The sequence below is a fragment of the Salvelinus alpinus genome, chromosome 15, assembly GCF_045679555.1.
Source record: "Salvelinus alpinus chromosome 15, SLU_Salpinus.1, whole genome shotgun sequence".
Lineage (NCBI taxonomy): Eukaryota > Metazoa > Chordata > Actinopteri > Salmoniformes > Salmonidae > Salvelinus > Salvelinus alpinus.
The window spans coordinates 56,734,876-56,762,226 of NC_092100.1; the positions used below are offsets into that span (position 1 = coordinate 56,734,876).

Consider the following 27,351-nt stretch of genomic DNA (forward strand, 5'->3'; position numbering starts at 1 on the left):
CAGGTGTTTGCCTTTCCAAATCATGTCCAATCAATTGAATTTACCACAGGTGGACTCCTAGAAACATCTCATTGGAAACAGGATCCACCTGAGCTAAATTCCAAGTCTCATAGCAAAGTGTCTGAATACTTATGTAAATAAGGTATTTATGTTTTGTATTTGCTAGAATTTCTAGAAACCTGTTTTTAGCTTTGTCATTATGGGGCATTGTGTGTAGATTGCTGAGGATTTGTTTTAGTTAACCCATTTTAGAATAAGGCTGTACACTCGACTACCTCCAACAGTATGTATGGCCAGCTATTTATTGAGAGGCTATTTTCTTTCATTTGAAACTGAGTGCTAAATAGTGTTACTTTGGTCTTTGAGTAACTGAGACGTGTGCAGTAAAAAAACAGGAGAGAAGATGAGGACATTTCAAAAAGAAGGGTTGTGAAACACCTGGTTTTAACATCTGCCCATACTTGGGAATGTATGTTGGAAGTGGAACAGCCATTGAGACAACACTTAGTACCGAGTCATAAACAGCGTCAGACATTTGTTGTTTACTGAGAAGGTAATTCAAAGCAGTCTTTGTTTATTAACTGGAACTATGGTCTCAAGCATTACAGGAAAAAGAGGACATCATCCAATCATTTACAGTATTGTTATTTTGGTGATTGTTTCCTGTCCTGCCAAATTGAGGTGAATGGAAATCATAATATGGATGCTTACATATGTCTTATTTCACACATGTACAATTTAGAATTATACGCATGTGTGAATTGGAAATGTGTTTTTTTGGATATCCCACTCTCCGAGGGTGTCTCATGGGGAGTGGGATATGGAGAAAAAAAACACAGCATCTACAACCGTATGTCATGCTTTATAAAGGGTTCTTAAATGTGGCATAACTGTGTGACATAACCACCAATGTCAAATGTATAACCCACTATAACCCACAACCCACTATGTCAAATATGACATAAACATGTGCTTTATAAAGGGTGGCATAAGCACTGATTAATAAAGGCCTTATAAATTATATTAAATTTAGGTTTTATAAAGCATTTATAACACTGTCATGCATCTTGGTAGAGCATTGCAACGCCAGGATATTGGGTTTGATTCCCGGGACCACCCACACGTAAAAATTTATTCACGCATGACTGTAAGTCTGTAAGCACTGCAGAAAACATTGGTAGGGCCTTTTAAAAATCTGTTTATATTTTTTGCCTATCTCTATTTTTCCCAAAACTCAGTTTTCTTGGTTTTGTATTTCCAGGTTTCTTATTACCCCATTTTTCAGGTTTACCCCATAAAAAGACAAACAACAAAATGGGATTTTCTGTGTTCACAACAATGCATAAACCACATCAGGGGATAACTTTTGAGATCTGGGAAAATATAAAAAAACTTTGCTTTTGAGTGTAGTTGCCCTTTAATTCAGTGAGAATGCCCTGCACTGTTGTTTGTCTACAGGGTTTTTTGTAGTGTAGTAAGTGTACATGTGATGTCATTCGGCAGCCAATGGAATAGGTGGAGTAAAAAGGCCAGCAACACTCCGTATTATTCAGAGCCCCATGGAATGACACCATATATACATTCTACAGACCCTACTGAGTATTCCCTACAATACTTTTACTGCGGCACCCAGAACAGTTCTTGCTGTAAGCCAATATGTATTCCATATACAGTGATTTGCATTGGGGGCAATTATTTGATGTCACTTAAATATAAACAAATTGGAATAATTGTTAAAGTTTAGACAATTATTTTTCATACAGTACCAGTCAAAAGTTTGGACACACCTACTCATTCAAGGGTTTTTCTATATTTGTACTATTTTCTACATTGTTGAATAATAATGAAGACATCAAAACTATGAAATAACACATATGGAATTATGTAGTAATCAAAAAAGTGTTAAACAAATCAAAATATATTTTAGATTTTAGATTCTTCAAAGTAGCCACCCTTTGCCTTGATAACAGCTTTGCACACTATTGGCACTCTGTCAACCAGCATCATGAGATAGTCAACTGGAATGCATTTCAATTAAGGTGTGCCTTCTTAAAAGTAAATGTTTTCCTTCTTAATGCGTTTGAGACAATCGGTTGTGTTGTGACAAGGTAGGAGGGGTATACAGAAGATAGCCCTATTTGGTAAAAGACCAAGTACCTATTATGGCAAGAACAGCTGAAATTAGCAAAAAGAAACGACAGTCCATCATTACTTTAGGACATGAATGTCAGTCAATATGGAACATTTCAAGAACTTTGAAAGTTTCTTCAAGTGCAGTCGCAAAAACCCTCAAGCACTATGATGAAACTGGCTCTCATGTGGACCGCCACAGGAAAGGAAGACCCAGAGTTACAGTACCTCTGCTGCAGAGGATAAGTTCATTAGAGTTACCAGATTCAGAAATTGCAGCCCAAATAAATGCTTCACTGAGTTCAAGTAACGGACACATCAACATCAACTGTTCAGAGGAGACTGCTTGAATCAGGCCTTCATGGTCTAATTGCTGCAAAGAAACCACTACTAAAGGACACCGATAAGAAGAAGAGACTTGCTTGGGCCAAGAAACATTAGCATTGGACATTAGACCATTGGAAATCTGTCCTTTGGTCTGATGAGTCCAAATTTGAGATTTTTGGTTCCAACAGTCTTTCTGAGACGCAGAGAATGTAAACGAATGATCTCCGCATGTGTGGTTCCCACGTGAACCATGGAGAAGGAGGTGTGATGGTGTCGGGGTGCTTTGCTGGTGACACTGTGATTTATTTAGAATTCAAGGCACACTTAACCAGCATGGCTACCACAGTTTTATGCAGCGAAACGCAATCCCATCTTCTTTGCACTTAGTGGGACTATCATTTGTCTTTCAACAGGACAATGACCCAACAAACCTCCAGGCTTTGTAAGGGCTATTTGATCAAGAAGGAGAGTGATGGAGTGCTGCATCAGATGACCTGGCCTCCACAATCACCCAAGCTCAACCTAATTGAGATGGTTTGGGATGAGTTGGACCGCAGAGTGAAGAAATAATACAGCCAACAAGTGCTCAGCATATGTGGGAACTCCTTCAAGACTGTTGGAAAAGCATTCCAGGTGAAGCTGTTTGAGAGAATGCCAAGAGTGTGCAAAGCTGTCATCAAGGAAAAGGGTGGGTACACTTTTGGTTACTACATGATTCCATGTGTTATTTTCATAGTTTTGATGTCCTCACGATTATTCTACAGTGTAAAAAAAAAAGGTGTAAAAATAAAGAAAAACTGTGAGTAGGTGTGTCCAAACTTTTGACTGGCACTGTATATCATGAATGGTTATTGACACTTTTGTACTATTACATGGGGGACCCGGAAGTACTTTTTTAATATTGCTGACGAGACGCTGATCAGGTGATGAGTTCGCAAGTCAAATGCTCCACTTGTGCTGCCAATGGACAGCAAAAAACAAGTAAGTTAACCTTTATATATTGTGATTTAAATTAGTTTGTAGTAGTTAAATGTAGCTAGCTAGCAGGCTCAGATAAATACAAATCCACTTAGATACAGCCATGTCTCATAGTCACGTCACGAGATTTGTAAATGAAAGAGGAATAAAGTAATACGAAATGAAAGGAGTTTCCCATCTTCCCATTTAGAGTTTCTGGCGGATGCACAGAAATATCCTTATCCAGACAAAAGCATTTCCCATTGTTACTTTTAAGGTTGGAACCAACATGCAGTACCTCTTACATTAAGTACTTCCAACTTCAAATGTTTTTTGCAACAGAAAGAACAAGCAAACCCCCTGTGCAAACTCGACTACTGAGTCCAAGGGCCTGTTTCTCCTCAAATGGAAAACAGGCAGGTGAAGACATTTGTTTAGAAAATCACACTAAAATGCTTGGTTCCTTAAGGCACTGACAGGGACCACAGGACAGGATCTTAAGGACAGGATCTTAATCTTAGTGCAGCTGCTGCCTCTTAGAACTTGGCTTGTATGGAGAGCTAATTCAAGAAAATACATGAATGTAACATGTTTGCACTGAACACCTGAGCAGTCGAGCCCTTATTCTGACATGGCTATCATACATTACACTAAAGGAGTTCAGTTTCTATCATCTACAGGGAATTGTCTAAGCATTAAGGCTACACATGCCTATCTTTGACCCTCTACAAAGAATGATTAAATGCCACCAATGATTTAACACATTAAGATTGGTTGCTAACATATAAAATATTTTTTTTTACATTTTGGTCAAAACATAGCAAAATTGGTGGAATTATGAAAAATACAATGGTGTAAGTCCCTTGCAACCAACAATTTCGACTTTGAAATTTAGCCTGGAAAGTGACTATTACGTGAAGTGCACAAGTGCTTCAAGTACATTCCCTCTTTCTGTCTATTCAGGCCAAAATAAGCAGAAAGTCAACTTTCTAAGGCAGCAACCTCAGCAACCCCTCTCTTCTTTCAAGCCAGGGTTTGTGTGACTATCATGGTCCACCATGAAAAAAAGAGAACAAAGTGATACACTTTCCCAACTACAGCCATGTCTCTGTTTCCACTAGGATTTTTGGCAACCCCTGGGGAGGCCCTGTTGAACTGGGCGGCCATTTTGGATCAGAAGGATAACGTTTGGAATGATGACAGGCCCAGCCTCTACAGGTTGTCATAAATGTGCAGGGTACGCTCCAGCTGTTGGCCCACACGCTGGTAGAAGGCGATCTGCTGTTTGAGGTAGGCCTGCATCATTTCCTTGAAGTCCACCTCGCGGCGCTGGTGGAAGTGGTTCATCTCGGCCTGCAGGGCAAATCCCACTGTCCGGCAGCGTTTACGCACTCCGTCCGTCTCGTCCTGGTCCATCTTTCCTTCGTCGCTCATCCGCTGACTCTCTTTGACCTTGGCGAACGCACCTGAGGAGTGAGAGAGAGTTGGCGGTTAGCTAGCTACCGATACATAAGAGGTGTTACTAACTGTGTAGCCTCTGCCGAGTCCCCAACAACCAGATGTTCCGGTTTTCTGGGGAAATGGAAAGAATATGTAGGGGATATAGTTTCAGGCGTTTCTTTTACACCTGCTATGTTAGGTTACTACAGTGCATTCGGAAAGTATTCAGACCCATTGACTTTTTCCACAGCCCTATTCTAAAATTGATTAAATTACATGTTTTTTTTTATCAATCTACACACATTACCCCATAATGACAAAGCGAAAACAGGTTTTTAGAAATGTTTGCTAATTCATAAAACAAAATTGTAACAGAAATACCTTATTACAGGAAGGGCTAAGACGACTATCTTTACACGTCTATCCAGTTTAATGTAATAATAGTACGCGCAAAACACCAGTCTCAACGTCAACAGTGAAGAGGGCGACTCCGGGATGCTGGCCTTCTAGGCAGAGTTCCTCTGTCCAGTGTCTGTGTTCTTTTTCCCATCTTCATCTTTTCTTTTTATTGGGCAGTCTGAGATATGGCTTTTTCTTTGCAACTCTGAGTAGAAGGCCAGCATCCCAGAGTCGCCTCTTCACTGTTGACGTTGAGGCTGGTGTTTTGCGGGTACTGTTTAATGTAGCTGCCGGTTGAGGACTTGTGAGGCGTCTGTTTCTCAAACTAGACACTAATGTACGTGTCCTCTTGCTCAGTTGTGCACCAGGGCCTACCACTCCTCCTTCAATTCTGGTTAGAGACAGTTTGCACTGTTCTGTGAAGGGAGTAGTACAAAGCGTTATACGAGATCTTCAGTTTCTTGGCAATTTCTCGCATGGAATAGCCTTCATTTCTCAGAACAAGAATAGACTGACGAGTTTCAGAAGAAAAGGTCTTTGTTTCTGGCCATTTTGAGCGTGTAATCAAACCCACAAATGCTGATGCTCCAGATAGTCAACTAGTCTAAAGAAGGCCAGTTTTATTGCTTCTTTAATTGGCACAACAATTTTCAGCTGTGCTAACATAATTGCAAAAGGGTTTTCTAATGATCAGCCTTTTAAAATGATACACTTGGATTAGCTAACCTAACGTGCCATTGGAACATAGGAGTGATGGTTGCTGATAATGGACCTCTGTATGTCTATGTAGATATTCCGTAAAAAATCAGCCGTTTCCAGCAACAAAAGTCGTTTACAACATTAACCATGTCTACTGTATTTCTGATCAATGTGATGTTATTTTAATGGACAACAAAATAGCTTTTCTTTCAAAAACAAGGACATTTCTAAGTGACCCCAAACTTTTGAACGGTAGTGTAACTGGGTCTTCCAAATGGACAATGACCCCAAGCATACTTCCAAAGTTGTAGCAAAATGGCTTAAGGACAACAAAGTCAAGATATTGGAGTGGCAATCACAAAGCCCTGACCTCAATCCCATAGAAAATTTGTGGGCAGAGCTGAAAAAGCGTGTGCGAGCAAGGAGGCCTACAAACCTGACTGGGCCAAAATTCACCCAACTTATTGTGGGAAGCTTGTGGAAGACTAACTGAAACGTTTGACCCAAGTTAAACAATTTAAAGGCAAATACTAATTGAGTGTATGTAAACTTCTGACCCACTGGGAATGTGATGAAAGAAATAAAACCTGAAATAAATAATTCTCTCAACTATTATTCTGACATTTTACATTATTAAAATAAAGCGGTGATCCTAACTGACCTAAGACAGGGAATTTTTACTAGGATTAAATGTCAGGAATTGTGAAAAACTGAGTTTAAATGTATTTGGCTAAGGTATATGTAAACTTCCTACTTCAAGTGTAAAAATGTCCCCTTAAACCACCTGAGTGTTGCTTTAGCAGTATGCTTAGCGTCATTGTCCTGCTGGAAGGTGAACCTCCGTCCCAGTCCCACTTTGCAGCTCCTTCAGGGTTATGATCTCTTTGCTGCCTCTCTGATTAATGCCCTCCTTGCCTGGTCCATGAGTTTTGGTGGGCGGCCCTCTCTTGGCAGGTTTGTTGTGGTGCCATATTATTTCCATTTTGTAATAATATATTTCATGGTGCTCAGTGGTATGTTCAAAGTTTCAGATATTTTTTTATAACCCAACCCTGATCTGTACTTCTCCACAGCTTTGTCCCTGACCTGTTTGGAGAGCTCCTTGGTCTTCATAGCACCACTTGCTTGGTGGTGCCACTTGCTTAGTGGTGTTACAGACTCTGGGGCCTTTCAGAATAGGTGTATATATACTGAGATCATGTGACAGATCATGTGACACTTAGATTACACACAGGTGGACTTTATTTAACTAATTATGTCACTTCTGAAGGTAATTGGTTGCACCAGATCTTATTTAGGGGCTTCATAGCAAATGGGGTGAATACATATGCACGCACCCCTTTTCAATTTAATTTTTTTAAATAATTTTTTTAAACAAGTCATTTTTTTCATTTCACTTCACCAATTTGGACTATTTTGTGTATGTCCATTATATGAAATCCAAATAAAAATCAATTTAAATTACAGGTTGTAATGCAACAAAATAGGAAAAACGCCAAGGGGGATGAATACATTTGCAAGGCACTGTAGGTTACACCTGCTGCAACTGTGCCCTGCCATACAATGACTATGCAATAACTTCTCACATGGACCCAGTGATCTGATCATTCATTCATTGTGACACTGTGTCACAAGTACCAAGTCTGCTGCTAAACAAGGGTGGCATCATTCCGACTGTGAATCACAACATCTGCCTGTTCGCCGCATCACTACTGTCTTTGAAGTAGTTTGCGCTGACCTAGTTTTAATGTCTATGGAGCGGACTGCCAGCCAGACTAGTCAAGCCTGTTCAGTTGCCAAATGTGGATTGTGACCAGTACACAGCATATGACCAACAAAGGGTTGGGGAGGGCGAGGGGGGTGGGTGTTGGACTGACGCCGTGCCAAGCACAGCAGTGAACTGATCAGACATTCACCCACACAAACAAACACACACACACACCCCTTCCATCTGTCGGCTCGCCAGTAACAGAACACTCACACACGCACACACCATCACTTTGGGGAGGGTGAGAACAGAGATGACTAGACACTCCTGCACAAATTTCTCTCCTCCACTTTTTTTTTTTTTTACATCGTACTGTAGGAAACAGTGAATTGTTAGCAGCACTTGTCCGAGGCAACCTCAGCTAACTTCTAAAGGCAGACTAACGCACATCTCAGTGAGCAATTTACTTGTAAAAGGTTTGCTTTGTCTGCCTTAAAGCGTCACAGTCACTGTACCGCAGAGTTCTTGTTAGAAGAAAAGGGTCTGAGTTTGCTGGCTGCAACATCCTTTTCAGCTCCTCTCTGGCTTTGATAATAACAGGCCAATAGCTAGAGTGTACATGCCAAGTGTGGAATGTGAACACAACAAACTTTTACTGTCTCACGTGCCCGGCTTGTTCTTGTTTATTTATTATGGCTAATAAAGGGGGATATAAAGACAGACTGACGACAGACGAGAGAAGCAAAGCTTCAGCAATGAGGAATTTTCAAAGAGATCCACCCATTCTTGCCCTGGGACTTAGTTACAGGAAGGGCTTAGACGACTTTACACGTCCATCCCGTTTAATTGAATAATACCTCAGAATGTCAACTGTGTTGGTCATGGTATCACTCCCTGACAAAGGCTAGACAAGACATGCCGGAATGTGTCTGAGTTTCAAAGATTTAGTTCTATTGAACATGCCACCAAAACAAAGGCATTTTAATTGTATGAAGAGTTGGTCCTCCTAGTTTTTGATGTGTTTGATCATATGTTGGTCATTGATTTCAAACGAGTGTTGTATAGAGAATACAAGGGAAACTGACTAAAAAAGTGTTCAACAGATCAAACAGGTCTAACGACATGCACATTGAGAGTTGTGTTCAACAGATAACTTGTTGGAAGTAGAGGAACTGTGTTATAACACAATAACCAGTAGGCCAGAGCTCCTCTATAAAACAAAATAACCTATCGCTGGCCCAGATTCACACACCGAAGCAAAAAATGTTGATCAAAGCGGAATGAAGGCAGGATCTGCATTGAATAGCAATGGAGAGTAGGGCTGTTGCAGTGATTGTATTACCACCACACCGGCAGTCACGAGTCATGACCGCAGTAAAAGTCCACGTGACCGCTGAGTCACGGTAATCTCCTCTTATGCACTCTGGACATGCTTTGGTAGTAGCCAACTCACTAACGGCCATCAAGTCCTAATGGCCTGGTACTCAGAGCTTTATTTGTCACTCTCTAACCCAGTGCTTAATATGTAAATCGGAAGGTGCCGGAACAAAAAGTGAGCTCTAGAGGGGGGTGATCTGGGGAATTCTAAGGTACTGAAAAGCATGAAGAGAAAAAAACACCTTTATAATAAAGCATTGCATATCATTCCATTGCATAGTGGCATAGAACAATAGAGTAGAGGCACTTAAAGAAGTTGCACACATGGGGAAATGTTTTGCCTTTTAGAAACCCATTTCATGCAATTCTACAGCATTTTACATGACTGGAGACTTTAGGAGAATCTTTTTTAATACCGCACAAATTATCGAAATGACAGGCTACTTTGACACAGACAAACTGAGAATCTGAGATCAATAAAAACGACCTTGTCTTGAATCCATCTGTCACGCCCTGATCTGTTTCACCTGCCTTGTGATTGTCTCCACCCCCTCCTGGTGTCACCCATCTTCGCCATTATCCCCTGTGTATTTATACCTGTGTTCTATGTTTGTCTGTTGACAAACGAGATGAACTGGCAAGTCAACCAGCGATTTTCTCAGCTCCTGCTTTTCCCCAGTCTCTCTTTTTCTCGCCCTCCTGGTTTTGACCATTGCCTGTCCGGACTTTGAGCCTGCCTGCCTGACCACTCTGCCTGAGCCTGTCTGTCGTCCTGTACTGTTGCCCCTACTCTGTATTACCCGACCTCTGCCTGACCTGAGCCTGCCTGCCATCCTGTACCTTTGCCCCACCACTCTTGATTATCGACCCCTGTCTGCCTTGACCTGTTGTCTGCCTGCCCCTGTTGCTGTAATAAACATTGTTACTTCAACACAGTCTGCACTTGGGACTTACCTGAAATGTGATGCCATCAGTAGCCTAGGCCTAGGTGTGTGGAGACACATATTGTAGGCTACATTAAGAGAAGGAAATTATAGTCCTAAAAATGCTTTCCAGTTTCACAGACTGCACAGCTAACTCGCTGGTGATTGTCGATGCGCTCGTGCCAAAAGCCTATCTCTTTTGTAAAACAATATTTGGAAGTTTACCACATATGTTTGGTAGCCTACAGGATAGTCTTCTTTTTTCAGCAGGAGCAATCGCTGTCCAACCTGTGTTTCCCCTCGATTGTATTTGAAATATTGCGAAAGGCCTGTTTTGTCTGTGTACTGTTTTATCATTGACAGATTTGCAGCCCATTCCTGACTGTAGGCTATTCCTTGTCATCGGGCTAAAATCCACAGCTAGGCTGTTTAAAAAAAAGAAGATATTGATCCTCTGTGGCTAAATTATAGGCCTTCTCATGGTGTAGTAGGCTATTCTGAATGATTTTATGTATTTCTGAACAGATAGCAGTTATTCTATAACTTTGGCAAATGTATTTCAATTGATCAGGGGTGCTGCATTTCCTCCCGGACCCTTCACGCAGCTATGATTCTGTAAGAAAATAAATGCAACGCTGAAGAGATGAGTTGCAGGCTCATGTCTATCAGAACATAGAGGGAGAGAGATCATAGAAAGTGAACCTCATACTAGTTATGTGAGAGATACTGGCGTGCTTCTCCCTCTGTGGAGGGAATCAAACATAGGTTACAATGTTGCACAAACCATAAACCTGAGCCGGCCCAAACCAAATCAACTCTTAGAATATTAGGCTCGGGCGATAAATCTACTTTTCACATCTTTGTGGGGGCAGGAGAATTAACGAACAGGCACCACGGTCGGGCCCACCCACTTGGGTCCCACAGTTGACAATGGATGTCAGAGCAAAAACCAAGCCATGAGGTCGAAGGAATTGTCCATAGAGCTACAAAACAAGATTGTGTTGAGGCACAGATCTAGGGAAGGGTACCAAAACAAATTCTGCAGCATTGAAGGTCCCTAAGAACGTTGGCCTACATCATTCTTAAATGGAGGAAGTTTGAAACCTGGCACCACCCCTATGGGGGGGGGAGAAATTGGGGGAGAAGAGCCTTGGTCAGGGAGGTGACCAAAAACCTGATGGTCACTCTGAAAGAGCTCCAGAGTTCCTCTGTGGGGATGGGAGAACCTTCCAGAAGGACAACCATCTCTGCAGCACTCCACCAATCAGGCCTTTATTGTAGAGCGGCCAGACGGAAGCCACTCCTCAGTAAAAAGCACATGACAGCCCGCTTCGAGTTTGCCAAAAGGCACCTAAACGATTCTCAGACCATGAGAAACAGGATTCTCTGGTCTGATGAAACCAAGATTGAACTCTTTGGCCTGAATGCCAAGCGTCACATCAGGAAACCTGGCACCACCCCTATGGTGAAGCATGGTGGTGGCAGCATCATGCTGTGGGGATGTTTTTCAGGGGCAGTGACTTGGAGAATAGTCATGATCGAGGGAAAGATGAACGAAGCAAAGTACAGAGAGATGCTTGATGAAAATCTGCTCCAAAGCGCTCAGGACCTCAGACTGGGTCGAAGGTTCACCTTCCAACAGGACAACACAGGAGTGGAACAAGTTTCTGAATGTGCTTGCGTGGCCCAGCCAGTCCCGATCGAACATCTCTGGAGAGACCTGAAAATAGCTGTGCAGCGACGCTCCCCATCCAACCAGACAGAGCTTGAGAGGAACTGCAGAGAATGGGAGAAATCCACAAATACAGGTGTGCCAAGCTTGAAGCGTCATACCCAAGAAGACTCGAGGCTATAATCGCTGCCAAAGGTGCTTCAACAAGGTAGTGAGTAAAGGGTTTGAATACATATGTAAATGTGATATTTCAGTTGTTGTTTTTTTTATACATTTGCAAACATTTCTAAAAATCTGTTTTTACTATGTCATTATGAGGTATTATTGCGTGTAGAATGATGAGGGGATTATATTTTTGAATTAGGCTGTTACGTAACAACATGTGGAAAAAGTAAAGGAGTCTGAATACTTTCCGAATGCACTGTAGGTGAATTTCAAGAGAGCGCAGGCAAGTATACCATGAGCAGGGAGATCGATACTTACTTTCTTGCTCTCAATTCCACTTTCTGGGCACATTTTTCTCTGAACTCTCAATTATCTCTTAGCGCCTCATCCTCTGCGAACTCAATTGTATGCGAGAATTTGCATATTACTAGAATCTGTTTTTCAAACACATTGCTTCAAGGCAGAATGTTTTTTTTTTATTGGGTTAAGACACTTAAATGGTCAGACTTTTACAGATCAGTTGATCAAAATATTGTATTTCATGGAATTATTAAAAAAAGACAATTCACATGTATGACAGATTAATATTTTACATATATTTACAGATAAAATGACAATTAAAATCAAAACGACACAAGATATAAAAAAGCTCTGTAAAAGTCTGATTATAAGACCTAAGATCCTTTGTGTGGAATAATGTGAATGTACATCCTTGGAAGACTGAGAAAAATGAATTGGTGCACGGTGAACATGTCATTTTGAGAAAATGGCCAATAAAGATAGGCTAATGCAATTAAAATGTACTTTCCAAAAGTATGACCATTTATATCACATTAAACTCATTCATATATCACTTCTAAACTGACAAATAAACATCATATGTATTTAACTAGGCAAGTCAGTTAAGAACAAATTCTTATTTACAATGACGGCCTACCCCAGCCAAACCCTGACATCGCTTGGCCAATTGTGTGCCCCCCTTATAGGACTCCCAATCACGGCCGGTGGTGATACAGCCTGGAATCAAACCAGAGTCTGTAGTGACACCTCTGTAGTGACGCCACTTGGGGGCCAAATGTTTAATACGTTTGTTTCAAGCAATAGAGCATATGCTTTGAATACTGGTCTGTTGGCCAAATATGCAGTTTTGGGCAAATTCTCATATCAGTTTGCTCAATTTGTCACACACAAGGATTTTGTATGGCTTTTGAAATGTGCAGAACATTAATCAGCTATGCCTGCCCCATATGTAAGGTCCTCTTTGAGTTGTTGCTGGTGCCACTTTACTTTCTTGACTGTGTCATGGGACCTGCGCCTATGCTTGGCACACTCCATTGAAGCAGCATCAACTCTCACAACTGTCAAGACATAATTTGTCCATCACATTTGATAGAGCAGTGGCTCCCTCATTGAACGTGGCTACTGCCATACCGGCTGCTGCGTCAATGCTGCTTTTGCCCACGAAGACAGTTTTGGGGCATCGCGACCATATTACAGAGTTCAGACATTCATTTGCATTCTGGGTTCCTCCGTGCTGCATTCTTTTGAGGAGGTTATTATTTGACATCCTATGATATACAGGTACCATTTTCTGTGCAACGTCTCTATTCAAAAATGTATGGCCTCTATGGTTTTTGTGACTGGGTGGATCTTCACCATTTTCTAGGGCTCGCTGGTACCAGCACCAAGATGACGAGCATCTACCGTGATTAGGGATTTAGCCTGTTGACGTGGAATGGACAAGACCAGCCCAGATAACATTCTTCCTGCCCTCTACATCACCCTGGTTATCAAGAATTCCACCCCTGTAATAGTTTTGCAGACTCTTACATTTTTGTGCAGTGAGTTTCCCTTCACCTCTCCCCCCAAAGTGTTTCTCTGAACTCAGTTTACGAAGCGCTGTTCCCATCCTCTTGTGGGCATGATTGATGCATTCTAGTTTCCCTATCTCAATGCCTGGGTAGGGATCTATTTTGACAACTGCCTTGTATGCAGTACTGTCACCATCTGAGAGCATCCCGGTGTATCGAAAGTGGTGGCAACTGACTGATCTGGCCCACATGTGTTTAGCTGCTTCCTGCTCCATTGCTTTCCTCGAACCTGAGAAGTTGAGCAGTCATCTGCATGTGAATCCTTCCATTCCCTGAACTCCTCCTCAGTAATTCCACTTTTCCTTTTCATCACACATGAATGGCAGTATGAAGGCAACACCTCGTAGTCTATCACTAGACCTGTTACAATGTCTATCCACACACCCGTAGTTGGAAGTGAATCCTCTCGTGCCAAGTGCCATCAAAGGATACATACATGTCTATGATGGCATCCTCATCCTCCTTCCGCAACTCTGCTATGTCTGGGTCTATATCTGCGTACGCCCTCTCTGAATCTCTGCAACTAAAGTGGGGGGGATAAGTACTTGTTATGATGTCTGTCGACATTACAGTCATAACTGCAGGACTAAATATCAGCATGTTACCCTATGTAAATATTAGCATATCAGCATGCATTTACTTTATGTAAAGCTAATTTCTCAGTAATCACAGTAGGCTACAGCCCTATGACACTGTAGGCCTATGTGACAGTCTCATTGTATAGTTATGTTTTCCTATCACTCTGTTTAATTAACTTTGAATACTTTTGCTGGAGCAAGGAAATAAATATTTTTTATATACAGCAAGTCAACTGACACTAATGGGCTACTCTCTCCTTTTATTTACCTGTCACTCTCCTGTCATGTCTCTGCTATGAGGTGAGATGCAAATCCCTTTGCTTATATTCTTTAGAGCTGCATAACCAAGTCCAAGTTTGTGGGCTAGAAGAACCATCCTCACACTTATGTCAAAAGCCACATCTCCCCTGGAGCACTCCTGCAGCCTGGAGGATCTGTAAACACTCCTCCTAAATGCTGGCTGGCTGCTGTCTGGTTGATCGCCGCTCGCTGTCCTCTTCATCTCAACTAATTTGCATTTCGACACGCAGCTGCCGGCTACCTCCTTTTCCTCCTCTACCTGTACTGCCACTGCCTCGATCGGCTGATCAAGCCAATTGTTTCTTTCATTCACTGCTTTTCTCTCATTGGCTAACTGAGATCGCCTATTTTTATTCACATACTGTAGGTATATTCTTTGAAATTTTCTCATTTTATCTCTCTTTACGTGGATTCTTCGTGGGAGATACTTTCAAACAACAAATTGAGGCATTTTAACCAATCAGGTTGCCGGAAGGGCCTTTAAATGCCAGTAACCAATCGGATGTCAGGAAATTACTCATCTTTCAGCACGAAGCACTACGTCTACAAAGCATATAGCCATGTATGAACTAGCTAACGATATGCTCCGGAAAACAAGCTTTTGAATGATATATGATTCCACATGGAGCATTTTAAAAATAGTGGTTGAAGTTCTACATGAAACATGCTAACAAGAACAAAATGTATGCTGGTGTTGTTGACGGAGTTGGGATAAAATGATACAAATAAAGTATTTATATACATTATTGCTGATTTATTTGTACATTTTATGAAATCAGGAAAGTTATAGTTGCAAAATATACAAAAATCGGAAAATTGACAGATAGAAGCAAAATCAAAGTTTTTGCCTGTGGTGCCTGGCCTTAAATTCATCTACGATTAAAGCTAATCTAGGTTTTGTAAATCTAAGTTTATAATTAATCAGAGATGTGATGCACCACTTCATTTTAAATCTGGATCAATACATCTATGATTAACGGTTGTGAACTATGAATAGTGACATGTAACACCAATATATGAGGTATTTCGTGAGTTGAAATTAAGTAGCTAGCCTACTTGACAAATGAGGCCACAAAGATGCTGTTCCTTGATTAAAATAACAACAATGTAACGTTAAAACTACTGCAACTCCATCGTGAAAGGTTCTCACGGGTTGGCTGATTTGAAATAAAATCCGTTATTTGCCAGTACTAGATAGAAAACTAATTCAATAGCTAATGTTAGCTACTGTAGGTAGCTAATTTATAATCCAAGCTAGCTAGCATAAAATATAAATTATTGTTATTACATTATTTAGGCATTTATTATTTGTCCGCTAGCCACCTGATCATGGCACGTCAAACGTCAAAGAAGTTCACATTTCTCCGCTTATGAAAAAAAACTCTTGTCGGAGCTGATGGAGGAATTTAGTAACATACTGGAGGATAATAAGACAGACAACTGTCAAAAAGAAGGAAGACACCAGGGCCATTTTATGTGACAGATTGAACGGATTGACACAGATTAAAGAGAAGAAAGACCCAAATTGGAAAAATTTAAGCCAAAAAGGATGCGGCAGAGGAGAAGCGGGGGCTATTTCAGACCAGAGGGGGGCCTCCGTCCAATGGAATTGATCCTTTCTCCCAGAAGATATGCGAGATGATTCCCTAGCAGTTTGCCCCTCTCCTTAACCCCTATGATGACGACGGACAACTCGACCCACCAATATTTAGTAAACATAAATAACTGGTACATATCAATGAATATAATGGACGTTAAAACTAACGTTAATGCTACTTCACTACAATGTTACCGTTATCAGTCCCGTTACAGCATGTTGCATAACATCATCATTCGTACCAAGGCTGGGCATATCATAAACTCCAATTCAATTGTTGTACAAAATTGTCTTTCTTTTCTTTCCTTTAGTTGAGCTGACACCCTGTGCCATGGAGAAACAGCAGTGCCTGGATCTTGCACCAGCAGCAAAAACAGCAGACAGGCCAAGCAACGCCCCAGAACTGACATGAACCAAGCTCATATTGATGTTTTGGAGCTGGAGAGAGAGAAAAACCTACTACAGAGTGAGGTCCTGAATTTACAGAAAAAGCTACTGCAAATTCAGAAACAGAAACTCCTTCAGGGAAACAAATGCCCAATCTGTAAAGAATGCTGATCTTTTTATTTATTTAAGCAATTATCTATTAAAACAATGCTTTCCCAAGCAATTTGGTGTCCTCCAGTCTTGTCCCCACTCTTGTGTTCTGGTGCTTCCACCCTGTATGGTATTGAGAATAAAAAAAAACGTAATAATACATTTTAATACAGATAGCCTAATTAGGAATTGTTGATTAAAATATAATATTGCTTTTTACATGTTACCAATGTTACATTATACACACCTTAGGCTGCAAAATGGTCTGATGAAACAAAGATTGAACTCTTTTGCCTGAAAGCCAAGTGTCATGTCTGGAGAAAACCTGGCACCATCCCTACGGTGAAGCATGGTGGTGGCAGTACCATGCTGTGGGGAGGTGTTTCAGAGGAAGGGACTGGGAGAATAGTCAGGATGTAGGGAAAGATGAACGGAGCAAAATAGAGAGAGATCCTTGACAAAAACCTGCTCCAGAGCACTCAGGACCTCAGACTGGGGAGAAGGTTCACCTTCCAACATGACAAAAACCCTAAGCACACAGCCAAGACAACGCAGGAGTGGCTTCGGGACAAGTTCTGAAAGTCCTTGAGTGCCCCAGAGAGAGCCCGGACATAACCCGATCGAACATCTCTGGAGAGAACTGAAAATAGATGGTCTGCGACGCTCCCCATCCAACCTGACAGAGTTTGAGAGGATCTGCAGAGATGAATGGGAGAAACTCCAAATACAGGTGTGCCAAGCTTGTAGCGTCATACCCAAGAAGACTCGAGACTGTTCAATGAACATTGGCAGCGGTTACAAAGTACAAAGTACTGAGTAAAGGGTCTGAATACTTATGTAAATGTGATATTTCCGTTTGAAATGTTTTATAAATTTGCAAACGCCTGTTTTTCCTTTGTCATTATGGGGTATTGTGTGTAGATTGATGAGGGGGAAAAACGATTTAATCAATTTTAGAATAAGGCCGTAACGTAACATAATGTGGAAAAAGTCAAGGGGTCTGAATACTTTCCGAATATATATATTCTTACATGATGTGTTCATGTGCATTGCCTTCAGCTAGGTAATGAGAGTACAGTAAACTGAGCGGAAGTGGATTTATTAAATGTGCAGTGCAGATATGACATTCTGCCTTTTGACTATGCTATTACTAAATGTAGATCTACGTCTTTGGGCCAAGGTCATTCAATAGTCAGCCAAATGTTCCATGAGTATTTTCAGCTGAACCAATAAGACCCTTGGTCCCTGATGTTGTGCTATGCCTATGACATTTTCAAATGGCTTTCAATTCCTGTACAATTAAGGGTGCGGTGTAGATGTGATTTAGAAAAGCACATTGCAGCTGTTTACTTAAGATTGAAACGTTGACCATGGCCTTATTTACAATAGACGACTAAGAGAAACATGGCTTTCTCTGCTGGAGGCCCCTCCCCCCTCCTGATATGTGGGTTGTTTGAGAACTGAAGCATGTCTTTGGTATGCTGGTCAAATACTGCACCACCCTGATGACAAATACAGACACGTCCAAGTTGCTGGCCATAGTTAATGCATCAGCAATGCCCAAGCATGTACTAGGCACATCATCCCTTTTCAATGCATCCAATGGAGACGAATGATCATCTGGATTGTGCAGGGCATATAGGAAATCACCCCAGATGGAAGATTTTTTGCATTGACACCAACAGGATTTCTTACAGCTCACTCTACCATTAAGGGACATGCCATTACAAGGTTGTCAGTTTGTGAAAGGTGGTTGACCACCAGACTGATTTGTTTACATGCTATCTCCACCACTGAATGCATTAATGTATTTAAGTAAGTTATATGTAGGCTGATGCAATGTGCAAATGGAACTCAGAGGGAACATATCCTGGAAGCTAGACAGTTTTCCATCTAGTGATGGCATAGATATCTATCACCTTTTCTTAATTACTAAAGATGTGCTTAACAAGTCACAAAATAAGTTGCATGGAGTCATTCTGTGTGCGATTTTTGAATGACTATCACATCTCTGTACACCACACATACCATTATCTGTAAGGTCCTTCAGTTGAGAAGTGTATGTCAAACACAGATTCAACCACAAAGACCAAGGAGGTTTTCCAATGGCTCGCAAAGAAGGGCACCTATTGGTAGATAGGTTAAAAAAGAATACATTGAAAATCCCTTTTGAGCATGAAGTTATTAATTACACTTTGGATCGTGTAACAATACACCCAGACACTACAAAGATACAGGTGTCCTTCTGAAAACAGTTAGAGTTTAATGGCTGTTTTAGAAGATAACTGAGGATGGATCAACAACATTGTAGTTACTCCACAATACTAACCTAAATGACAGAGTGAAAAGAAGGAAGCCTGTACAGAAAAATAAAAAATATTCCCAAACATTCAAACTGTTTGCAATAAGGCACTGAAGTAAAACTGCAAAAAATGTGTCAAAGAAATTAACTTAATGTCCAAAGTGTTAATACAAAGTGTTATGTTCGGGGCAAATTAAACACAACACATCAGAGTACCACTCTTCATATTTTCAAGCATGGTGGTGGTCATGTTATGGGTATGCTTGTCAAGGACTAGGGAGTTTTTTAGGATGAAAAGAAAAGGAATAGCACTAAGCACAAACAAAATCCTAGAGGAAAACTTGGTTCAGTCTGCTTTCCAACAGACACTGGGAGACAAATTCACGTTTCAGCATTACAATAACCTTAAACACAAGGACAAATATACACTGGAGTTGCTTACAAAGACATTGAATGCTCCTGAGTAGCCTAGTTACATTTTTTACTTAAATCTGCTTGAAAATCTATGGCAAGACTTGAAAATGGCTGTGTAGCAATGATCAACAACCAACTTGACAGAGCTTGAAGAATTTTTTAATAATCATGTGCAAGTATTGTACAATTCAGGTGTGCAAAGCTCTTAGAGACTTACCCATTAAGACACAGCTGTTATCACTGCCAAATGTAATTCTAATATGTATTGACTCGGGTGTGAATTCATACAGTTGAAGTCGGAAGTTTACATACACTTACGTTGGAGTCATTAAAACTCGTTTTTCAACCACTCCACAAATTTCTTGTTCACAAACTATAGTTTTGGCAAGTCGGTTAGGTCATCTACTTTGTGCATGACACAATTATTTTTTTTCTCACATATAATTCACTGTATCACAATTCCAGTGGGTCAGAAGTTTACATACATTGACTGCCTTTAAACAGCTTGGAAAATTCATGTCATGGCTTAGAAGCTTCTGATAGGCTAATTGACATAATTTGAGTCAATTGGAGGTGTACCTGTGGATGTATTTCAAGGCCTACCTTCAAACTCAGTGTTTCTTGCTTGACATCATGGGAAAATCAAAAGAAATCAGCCAAGACCTCAGAAAAAAAAATTGTCGACCTCCACAAGTCTGGTTCATCCTTGGGAGAATTTCCAAACGCCTGAATGTACCACGTTCATCTAAGTATAAACACCATGGGACCACGCAGCTGTCATACCGCTCAGGAAGGAGACGCATTCTGTCTCCTAGAGATGAACGTACTTTGATGCGAAAAGTGCAAATCAATACCAGAACTACAGCAAAGGACCTTGTGAAGATATTGGAAGAAACAGGTACAAAAGTATCTATATCCACAGTAAAACGAGTCCTATATCGACATAACCTGAAAGGCCACTAAGCAAGGAAGAAGCCACTGCTCCAAAACCATCATAAAAAAGCCAGACTACGGTTTGCAACTGCACATGGGGACAAAGGTCATACTTTTTAGAGAAATGTCCTCTGGTCTGATGAAACAAAAATAGAACTGTTTGGCCATAATGACCATCGTTATGTTTGGAGGAAAAAGGGGGATGCTTGCAAGCCGAAGAACACCATCCCAACCGTGAAGCACAGGGGTGGCAGCATCATGTTGTGGGAGTGCTTTTCTGCAGGAGGGACTGGTGCACTTCACAAAATAGATGGCATCATGAAGGCTGGGAAATTATGTGGATATATTGAAGCAACATCAAGACATCAGTCAGGAAGTTAAAGCTTGGTCGCAAATGGGTCTTCCAAATGGACAATGACACCAAGCATACTTCCACAGTTGTGGCAAAATGGCTTAAGGACAACAAAGTCAAGGTATTGGAGTGGCCATCACAAAGCCCTGACCTTAATCCCATAGAACATTTGTGGGCAGAACTGAAAAAGTGTGTGTGAGCAAGGAGGCCTACAAACCTGACTCAGTTACAGCTGCTCTGTCAGGAGGAATGGGCCAAAATTCACCCAAGTTATTGTGGGAAGCTTTTGGAAGGCTACCCGAAACATTTGACCCAAGTTAAACAATTGAAAGGTAATACAACCAAATACTAATTGAGTGTATGTAAACTTCTGACCCACTGGGAATGTGATGAAAGAAAAGCTGAAATAAATCATTCTCTCTACTATTATTCTGACATTTCACATTCTTAAAATAAAGTGGTGATCCTAACTGATTTAAGACAGGGACATTTTTACTTGGATTAAATGTCAGAAATTGTGAAAAACGGAGTTTAAATGTATTTGGCTAAGGTGTATGTAAACTTCCGACTCAACTGTAGGTAAATGAGAGATTTCTGTATTTCATTTTCAAGAAATGTGCAAATATTCCTCAAAACAGGTTTTCACTTTGTCATTATGGGGTGTAGATTGTGTGCAGATGGGTGAGAAAAAATCCACTTAATCAATGTTGTATTCAGGACGTAACACAACAACATTTGGAATAAGAAGGGGTGTGAAAAGTTTCTAAAGGCACTATATATGCGACTAAGGAATGGCTTGGGGGTACTTCAATTATCCTTCCATTTATCAGTGACAGGGTAGTAAAACTAGACACATTTAGGAAATACCGTTAGGGCTCAAAGACATGTTTGATAGAAGTGTCAGTGTTCATCAATCAAGGAACCAAGAGTGATTTCTGCCCTATTGATTTCAAAGCTGTTGTGGTAACGCATGATTACTTGTAACGCTGATTCTATAAGCACTTATAACTAGTGTTGCACGGTTTACCGAAACTTTGGTACTTTCTCAATACTAAAACATGAACAACGGTTCGGTACTAGATTTTGTGTTACTTTCGGTACTTCTGTCAAATGTGTCTCACAGATCAAGCCTGTATCTGCGCAACAACCCCTATTTATAAAGTGCACCATGCCTGCTCCACTTACTCATTGCTAGCCTGCACTGGGAGTCTGGGCTGCATCATGTTAGCTCCCCACTCACGATACACAAAAGTTAACACACTTGAATAATGCAACACGACAGCAAAACAATGTCCATATAGGCTAGAACACTTTGCAATGGAAGAAGATACTGGTAGCTCCCAGCTTTGTAGGCTAACTTTCCTTGCTAGCTGATAGCTAAATCTAACATCACTTCACTACCATAGCATTTACGCAAAATATGCTGATTTCAAAGCTGATTGCCACTAAAAACTTTATTCATTCACTTGTTCTGTCTCTTTTGCACATCTCTCCCAAAGATGATCTACTGCCTCAGCCAAACTGACTGCTTTGACGAGCTGCCCCCCTCTTGCCTCGTGAATGACCTCATTACTGGTTAAAGAGACTACTTCTATGCAAATGTTGTTGATCAGTACAATATGTCTCAAATGAAAGGGAAACAGATTGATTGTCATCTACAGCCCCATGAAATCAGCCAAAACAAGATCAATAACTCAATGCATGCACAAACTCCTATTGAATGTGAATTCACCTGTATTTTGGATAGGCCTAGGCTACATCTTGATATTCCCACTATATCAATATAGATTTACCATTCAAATAAATAAATTAACATTATGTTGTTATGTAGTTAGATTGGTAAAAACAACGTCAAATTGATTGTATGATCGTACAATTGATTCATTAAAGCATACATGGCTGTGTCTGAAAAATGTTGAAGTAAAAAAAATTCAAATGTAATGATATTGAACTCAAAGGATGCCCCAATGATTGAACAGAGTAGTAGCTGAGTGTCTGTCTGGATCAGTTACCATTCTGTGACTTTGGCTAATATACACATTTTTTGTTGTTGTGGTATCGTTTTGGTATCGAGTTACATGATGGTATTGAAGTCAGAATGATGGTGATAACTACATACACTAATAGGCCGTACTTTGTGAGGCAAAACAATGAGTTGAAGATTAATCTCTAGGACAAGCTATTAGACTCTAGGTCTAACACTAATGAGCACATCATAAGGGGAGAGTACATTACCTTTCTGTAGATGAATGATGTCCGGGAAGTTGGCGAGTAGTCCCTGGTAGAGCGACAGTTTGTCCAGCATGTGGAAGAGGTCATAATTAGGTTGCTCGGCAAACATTTCACCAATGTTCTCATATGTGCGTCCCGTGTGGGAGATGGCGGTGTTGAGGGCTTCCGAGCAGTGGGGAGGGTCCAGCATGAACACCTGACTGACGTTCTGGAAAGCGTTCCCCAGACGCTGGAACTCCTTCCGGAAGCCTCCGAGGTGCTTCCGCACCAGTTCCGAGGCCACGTGCGTCAGCTGCATGACGCTGTCGTCCATTTTCTTGGCGAAGGCCTTGAAGGAGTCCACACGTTCCTCCACGTCCTGCAGGTCCTGGTGCTCGTTGGGGATCTGGAAGGTAAGCATGAAGTTGGCGCCCATCATCTCGTCCTTCTCCGCCCGCCGTTTTCCCAGCTTCCACTGCTTGTCATCGGCACACATCAGGAAGTGCTCAAAGCCCTCGTACTGCGACAGGACCGGGTGGCTGGTCATGTGGTCCATCCAGAGAATCAGCCGCCTCTTGCGCTTCTCAATGAAATCTTCCCCGAAGCGCCCCGTTGCCTGTTTCTCGGGCAGGTGGGGTACGGAGATGATGGTGAACTTGTGCAGTAGACGATTGTACAACCAGTCAAAGTGCTTGTAACGCCGGTACACAGGCCTCGCATTGTGGCTCGGGGTCACCCGGTAAGATATGTAGGTCTTGATGCCTTTGAACTTGGTCTGTTTGGTGGGGTCCTCGATGGAGCAAGAGAAAGGTGTGTGGCTCTCTTTCCATTGAGGCCCTTTGGGGCCCATCGCAATGGTGTATGACTCGGCTATCTTAGCGTTCATGGGCACATCGCCCAATACAAACGCTTCCACCCCTGAGCGGACAAAGCTGGAGAATCGGTTCAAGTTCCTGCCTACCATACTGCCCTTCCGCGAGCTGGAGATGCTGTCCTGCCTCTCCATGTAAGGTTTGGCACAATAGTGGACATTGGGGTTGTTGGGGTGGGGGCTCTGATGGGAATGTCCATTTGTGCCACTGGGGCCATCATCGTCCACCACTGTGGAACTGTCATCCCAATCATCCCAGTCATCATCGTCATCGTGATAGTAACCCTGTTGCATGGGAAAGGGCGCGTTTGCTGTAGAGGGGAAATATGAGGAGCCATTGCCGGGAGAACCCACCGGGCTTATGGAGCAGTCTGTCAGGTTGGAGTTGGAACGAGGGCGGATTACTTCCACATAAGAGGCCGGGAAGAGACCTTTCTGTCCTTTACTGTTCTCCCCTTGTAACCATCCATCCACAGAGTTATTGTCAAAGATAACCAGTTCTTCATTCTCCTGTATGCTGATCTCCTCTTTGTTTTCACTTTGGAAAGTGAAGAGTGCCTTGCCTTTCATCGACATTCTGACTCACTTATGACATCAAATCAGCTGACTATCATATGCACACTGCCTAAAATCATTGTGACCCTGCTACCCTTGAGCACAACTTGTTAACACATGTTGTGCAAATAGGTGATCTCTGAATAGCTGAACCATAGCCCTACTATTTCATCTAATCTCAACTCTAGTCACCCAACAAATCAATAAGAGAAGGAGCGAAAGAATGACTCGAATGACAGTGTCAAATGACACTAATACTGATACAAACTACTAATTTCGAATGTGCTCATGCACTATAACATGATACTAACCTTAGTGCTATATCTACTCTCTTAAAAAACAACTGGTGCAGTATAAAGCTGGGTATTTTTACAACTCAATTACACAACTGTCCTGGGTTGTTTTCTATACTCTGCCAAGAATCTTGTCCATCTTTTTAGTAGGCCCACTACATCAGTACCATATTCCTATTGATAGCATTACGCTCCCTTAGCCAAAACGTTTTCTTTGATATCCAAGCTTTTCCTTCAATACTTGAAACTGCAATATAACTTGTGGGCTTCGCAACTTGTAACTCCTCAGTCCTCGGATCACGGAAGCATTGACATCGGTTTATCCCGAAATGTGTTTTCACCAAGAAAAAATTGCAAACATGCATCTGTCTATTCGTTGTAATCCTGATGAATCGTTACATTGTTATCCTTGCGTGATGTGATGCTGTACATATGATCAAACATTATCAAAATAGTTTGTTCCCAGCACAAAGACAAAGTGAAATAGTTTGTTCCCAGCACAAAGACAAAGTGCCCCGGGTGGAAGAAAGCATTCAGACCCGATAGAGATGACTAGTCTAAGGATTTCCCAGTCTAATGCAATCCGGTCTTGATACACATTCCTTCCCGAAACTTGCTCCAATTCCCCCACATAACAGGTTCTTGCGCATCTACTCTTCGTTGCCTTGAATTAAAAAAAACATTAAGCATTATTAGCAAATGATAAGGGAACGCGACTTAATGCAAAGCATATGCCATTATATTACTATCCGTTTTGTAGCAAAGTAACTTTTTTCATGACGTTAGGCATGGACAATAGAGAAACAATTTTTTTCTTCGTTAATGTCCTTTATTCATTCTTTGAAACGCAAGAAATCAGCTCTACACTGCCCCTAGCATGAGAAACATAACATGAAGTGACTCGTTCATGCTGCTGGTGCTGGCCGCAAGGAGTCCTACAGCAGGATTAATACAAGCGCCTCCGGCACAGCGGATCCAGAGACGTGCTCCGACCACCACTTTTCTGTCATATGCGCGTAAGAAAATAGATCATAAGCGTAGAGAATACAAATACATGTTTAGAACTGATAACTGATCGCATGCTCTAAGACTGACTGCTTGTCACCGGTGTAGTCCAAACACTTAAAAGACACACCTTATCCCCTCAGCCCTCAAATGAAGTGGACACTTCTCATGACGTTTCATGACGTCTGACGAGTATACACTTGCAGGGCAACGAGCGATGGAGGAGGGGGGCGCTCAAGATGGCGACATGAGAGGGTGTAACATTTCTAGATAAGGAACAATTTCAGGGTTTTCTCACAAAGTTTATAGTTTTAGACTGCAGGTACAATTTGTTTTTTCACACAAAATGATATCTAACCATACAATGTAGCTATTTTGAATAATTTTGTAATTAATCAAACCATTGAAATATATTTTTGTCGATTTCCAACGAACAAGCTAACGTAAACTCGCCCCAATCCGTTCAAATGTGCGCAACCGCGACATTCAAACGAGGCTGCGAAGAAAACTAATGGGTCTGTAGCGACTGTGTTGACTTCAAAATCTGGGGTGTGAACTACGTTTCTATTTGAGCGTTGATAGACATGGTAATGGCTCTATAGTATTGGAGAAAAGTTTTAAAAAACTGACCCTCTGTTACATCGTGATGTGTCATGCCGTAACGTACAGCACCCATAAAGCAACTATTTCTGTCTTACAATCTCTCTCCACCAGGTGTAGCACTTCTCTCATCGTTTAAAAACAAGAAATGGACAGTGACGGGGGTAAGGGGGGATACCTAGTCATTTTTTGCGTCATCACTGCAAGCATCATGACTCTCAGAGCCGGTGTTTACTTCTGAAGATCACTTTAGCACCGCCCTAAAAACCCGATTCAAATTCGACACAAACCTTCAAATAGGTATGTAATGACACATTATATAAATTCTTTATAGTGTTTTATTCACATTTTATAGGCAATAAGGTGATAAGTTGGACAGATCGAGTGAAAAAACGCCGTTTTGCCACACACGTCTCTCCTTCTCACTACCACGCATTAGTTTCGCTTCCCCACCCGCCATTTTTAAAAAGACCCGACGGAGCTCGTTGCCTTCTTGAATCATGCAGAAACGGGCAGCGTGGAGTTCATGTAATTGATTCTGTTGGAAAGTGGAGAAATTGTGCTTTACAGTGGTATTGACATTACAGTTGATCTGGAAGTATTACGTTTTTTGGGTGCTAAAATAAGGTCAATTGTACGGACCAAGGCGATGTACAAAAGTGAGTGTACAAAAGTTACGTTAACTATCGAAAAATTTCAGCGTGTGTAGTTAAGTTAGCCTTCTAACGTCTTCATAGCTAGTAGCATGGAATCAGGACATGACCAAACAGTTGCTGAGATAATGGATGTTGAAACTTCAAGAAGAAAAGAGGCATTGTTGAAACTCACTCATATGCTTGCAGTGTAAAAAAGGGGGGTGAATGTGATTCATACCCGAATACCCAAAACCAAGGAGCAACTTCCAAAGAAGCTGAGAAGTACTTGCGTACTATTGTTTGTACAGATGAACGTGGTACCTTCAGGCGTTTGGAAATTGCTCCCAAGGATGAACCAGACTTGTGAAGGTCTACAATTCTTTTGGCTGATTTCTTTTGATTTTCCCACGATGTCAAGCAAAGAGGCACTGAGTTCGAAGGTAGGCCTTGAAATACATCCACAGGTACACCTCCAATTGACTCAAATGTCAATTAGCCTA

The 27,351-nt window shown here is 41.4% G+C and overlaps 2 protein-coding genes across 4 annotated transcripts in view; one reads left to right on the plus strand and one right to left on the minus strand.

Annotated features, from left to right (window-relative positions):
• The window catches only part of LOC139540419 (HMG box-containing protein 1-like), a 36,099-nt gene extending 19,346 nt beyond the window's left edge, over positions 1 to 16,753 (plus strand). For 2 of the 3 annotated variants that reach the window (XR_011668191.1, XM_071344220.1), the window contains one exon: positions 16,455 to 16,753. Coding sequence is in view for 1 of the 3 variants with exons in the window: in XM_071344220.1 (XP_071200321.1) it covers positions 16,455 to 16,463 (9 nt within the window). In the remaining 2 variants the exon portion in view is untranslated. Of the gene's footprint in view, positions 1 to 2,870; positions 2,954 to 16,454 lie in introns of those variants that run through there. The other variant, XR_011668192.1, reaches the window with a different exon arrangement.
• Positions 558 to 25,736, minus strand: LOC139540417 (sorting nexin-33-like). The gene is made up of 2 exons (XM_071344214.1): positions 22,917 to 25,736; positions 558 to 4,880 (listed from the first exon to the last, which is right to left on the minus strand). The coding sequence occupies exons 1-2, from the start codon at positions 24,337 to 24,339 to the stop codon at positions 4,627 to 4,629; spliced, it is 1,677 nt and encodes a 558-aa protein (XP_071200315.1). The 5' UTR covers positions 24,340 to 25,736; the 3' UTR covers positions 558 to 4,626.
• Positions 25,737 to 27,351: the final 1,615 nt, after the last annotated feature.

Coding starts and splice junctions, on each gene's coding strand:
- LOC139540417 (XM_071344214.1), bottom strand. CDS start 24,339: ATGTCGATGAAAGGCAAGGCACTCTTCACTTTCCAAAGTGAAAACAAA. Junction 4,881..22,916: donor CATCATTCATCTACAGAAAG/GTAATGTACTCT, acceptor CTCACTCCTCAG/GTGCGTTCGCCAAGGTCAAA.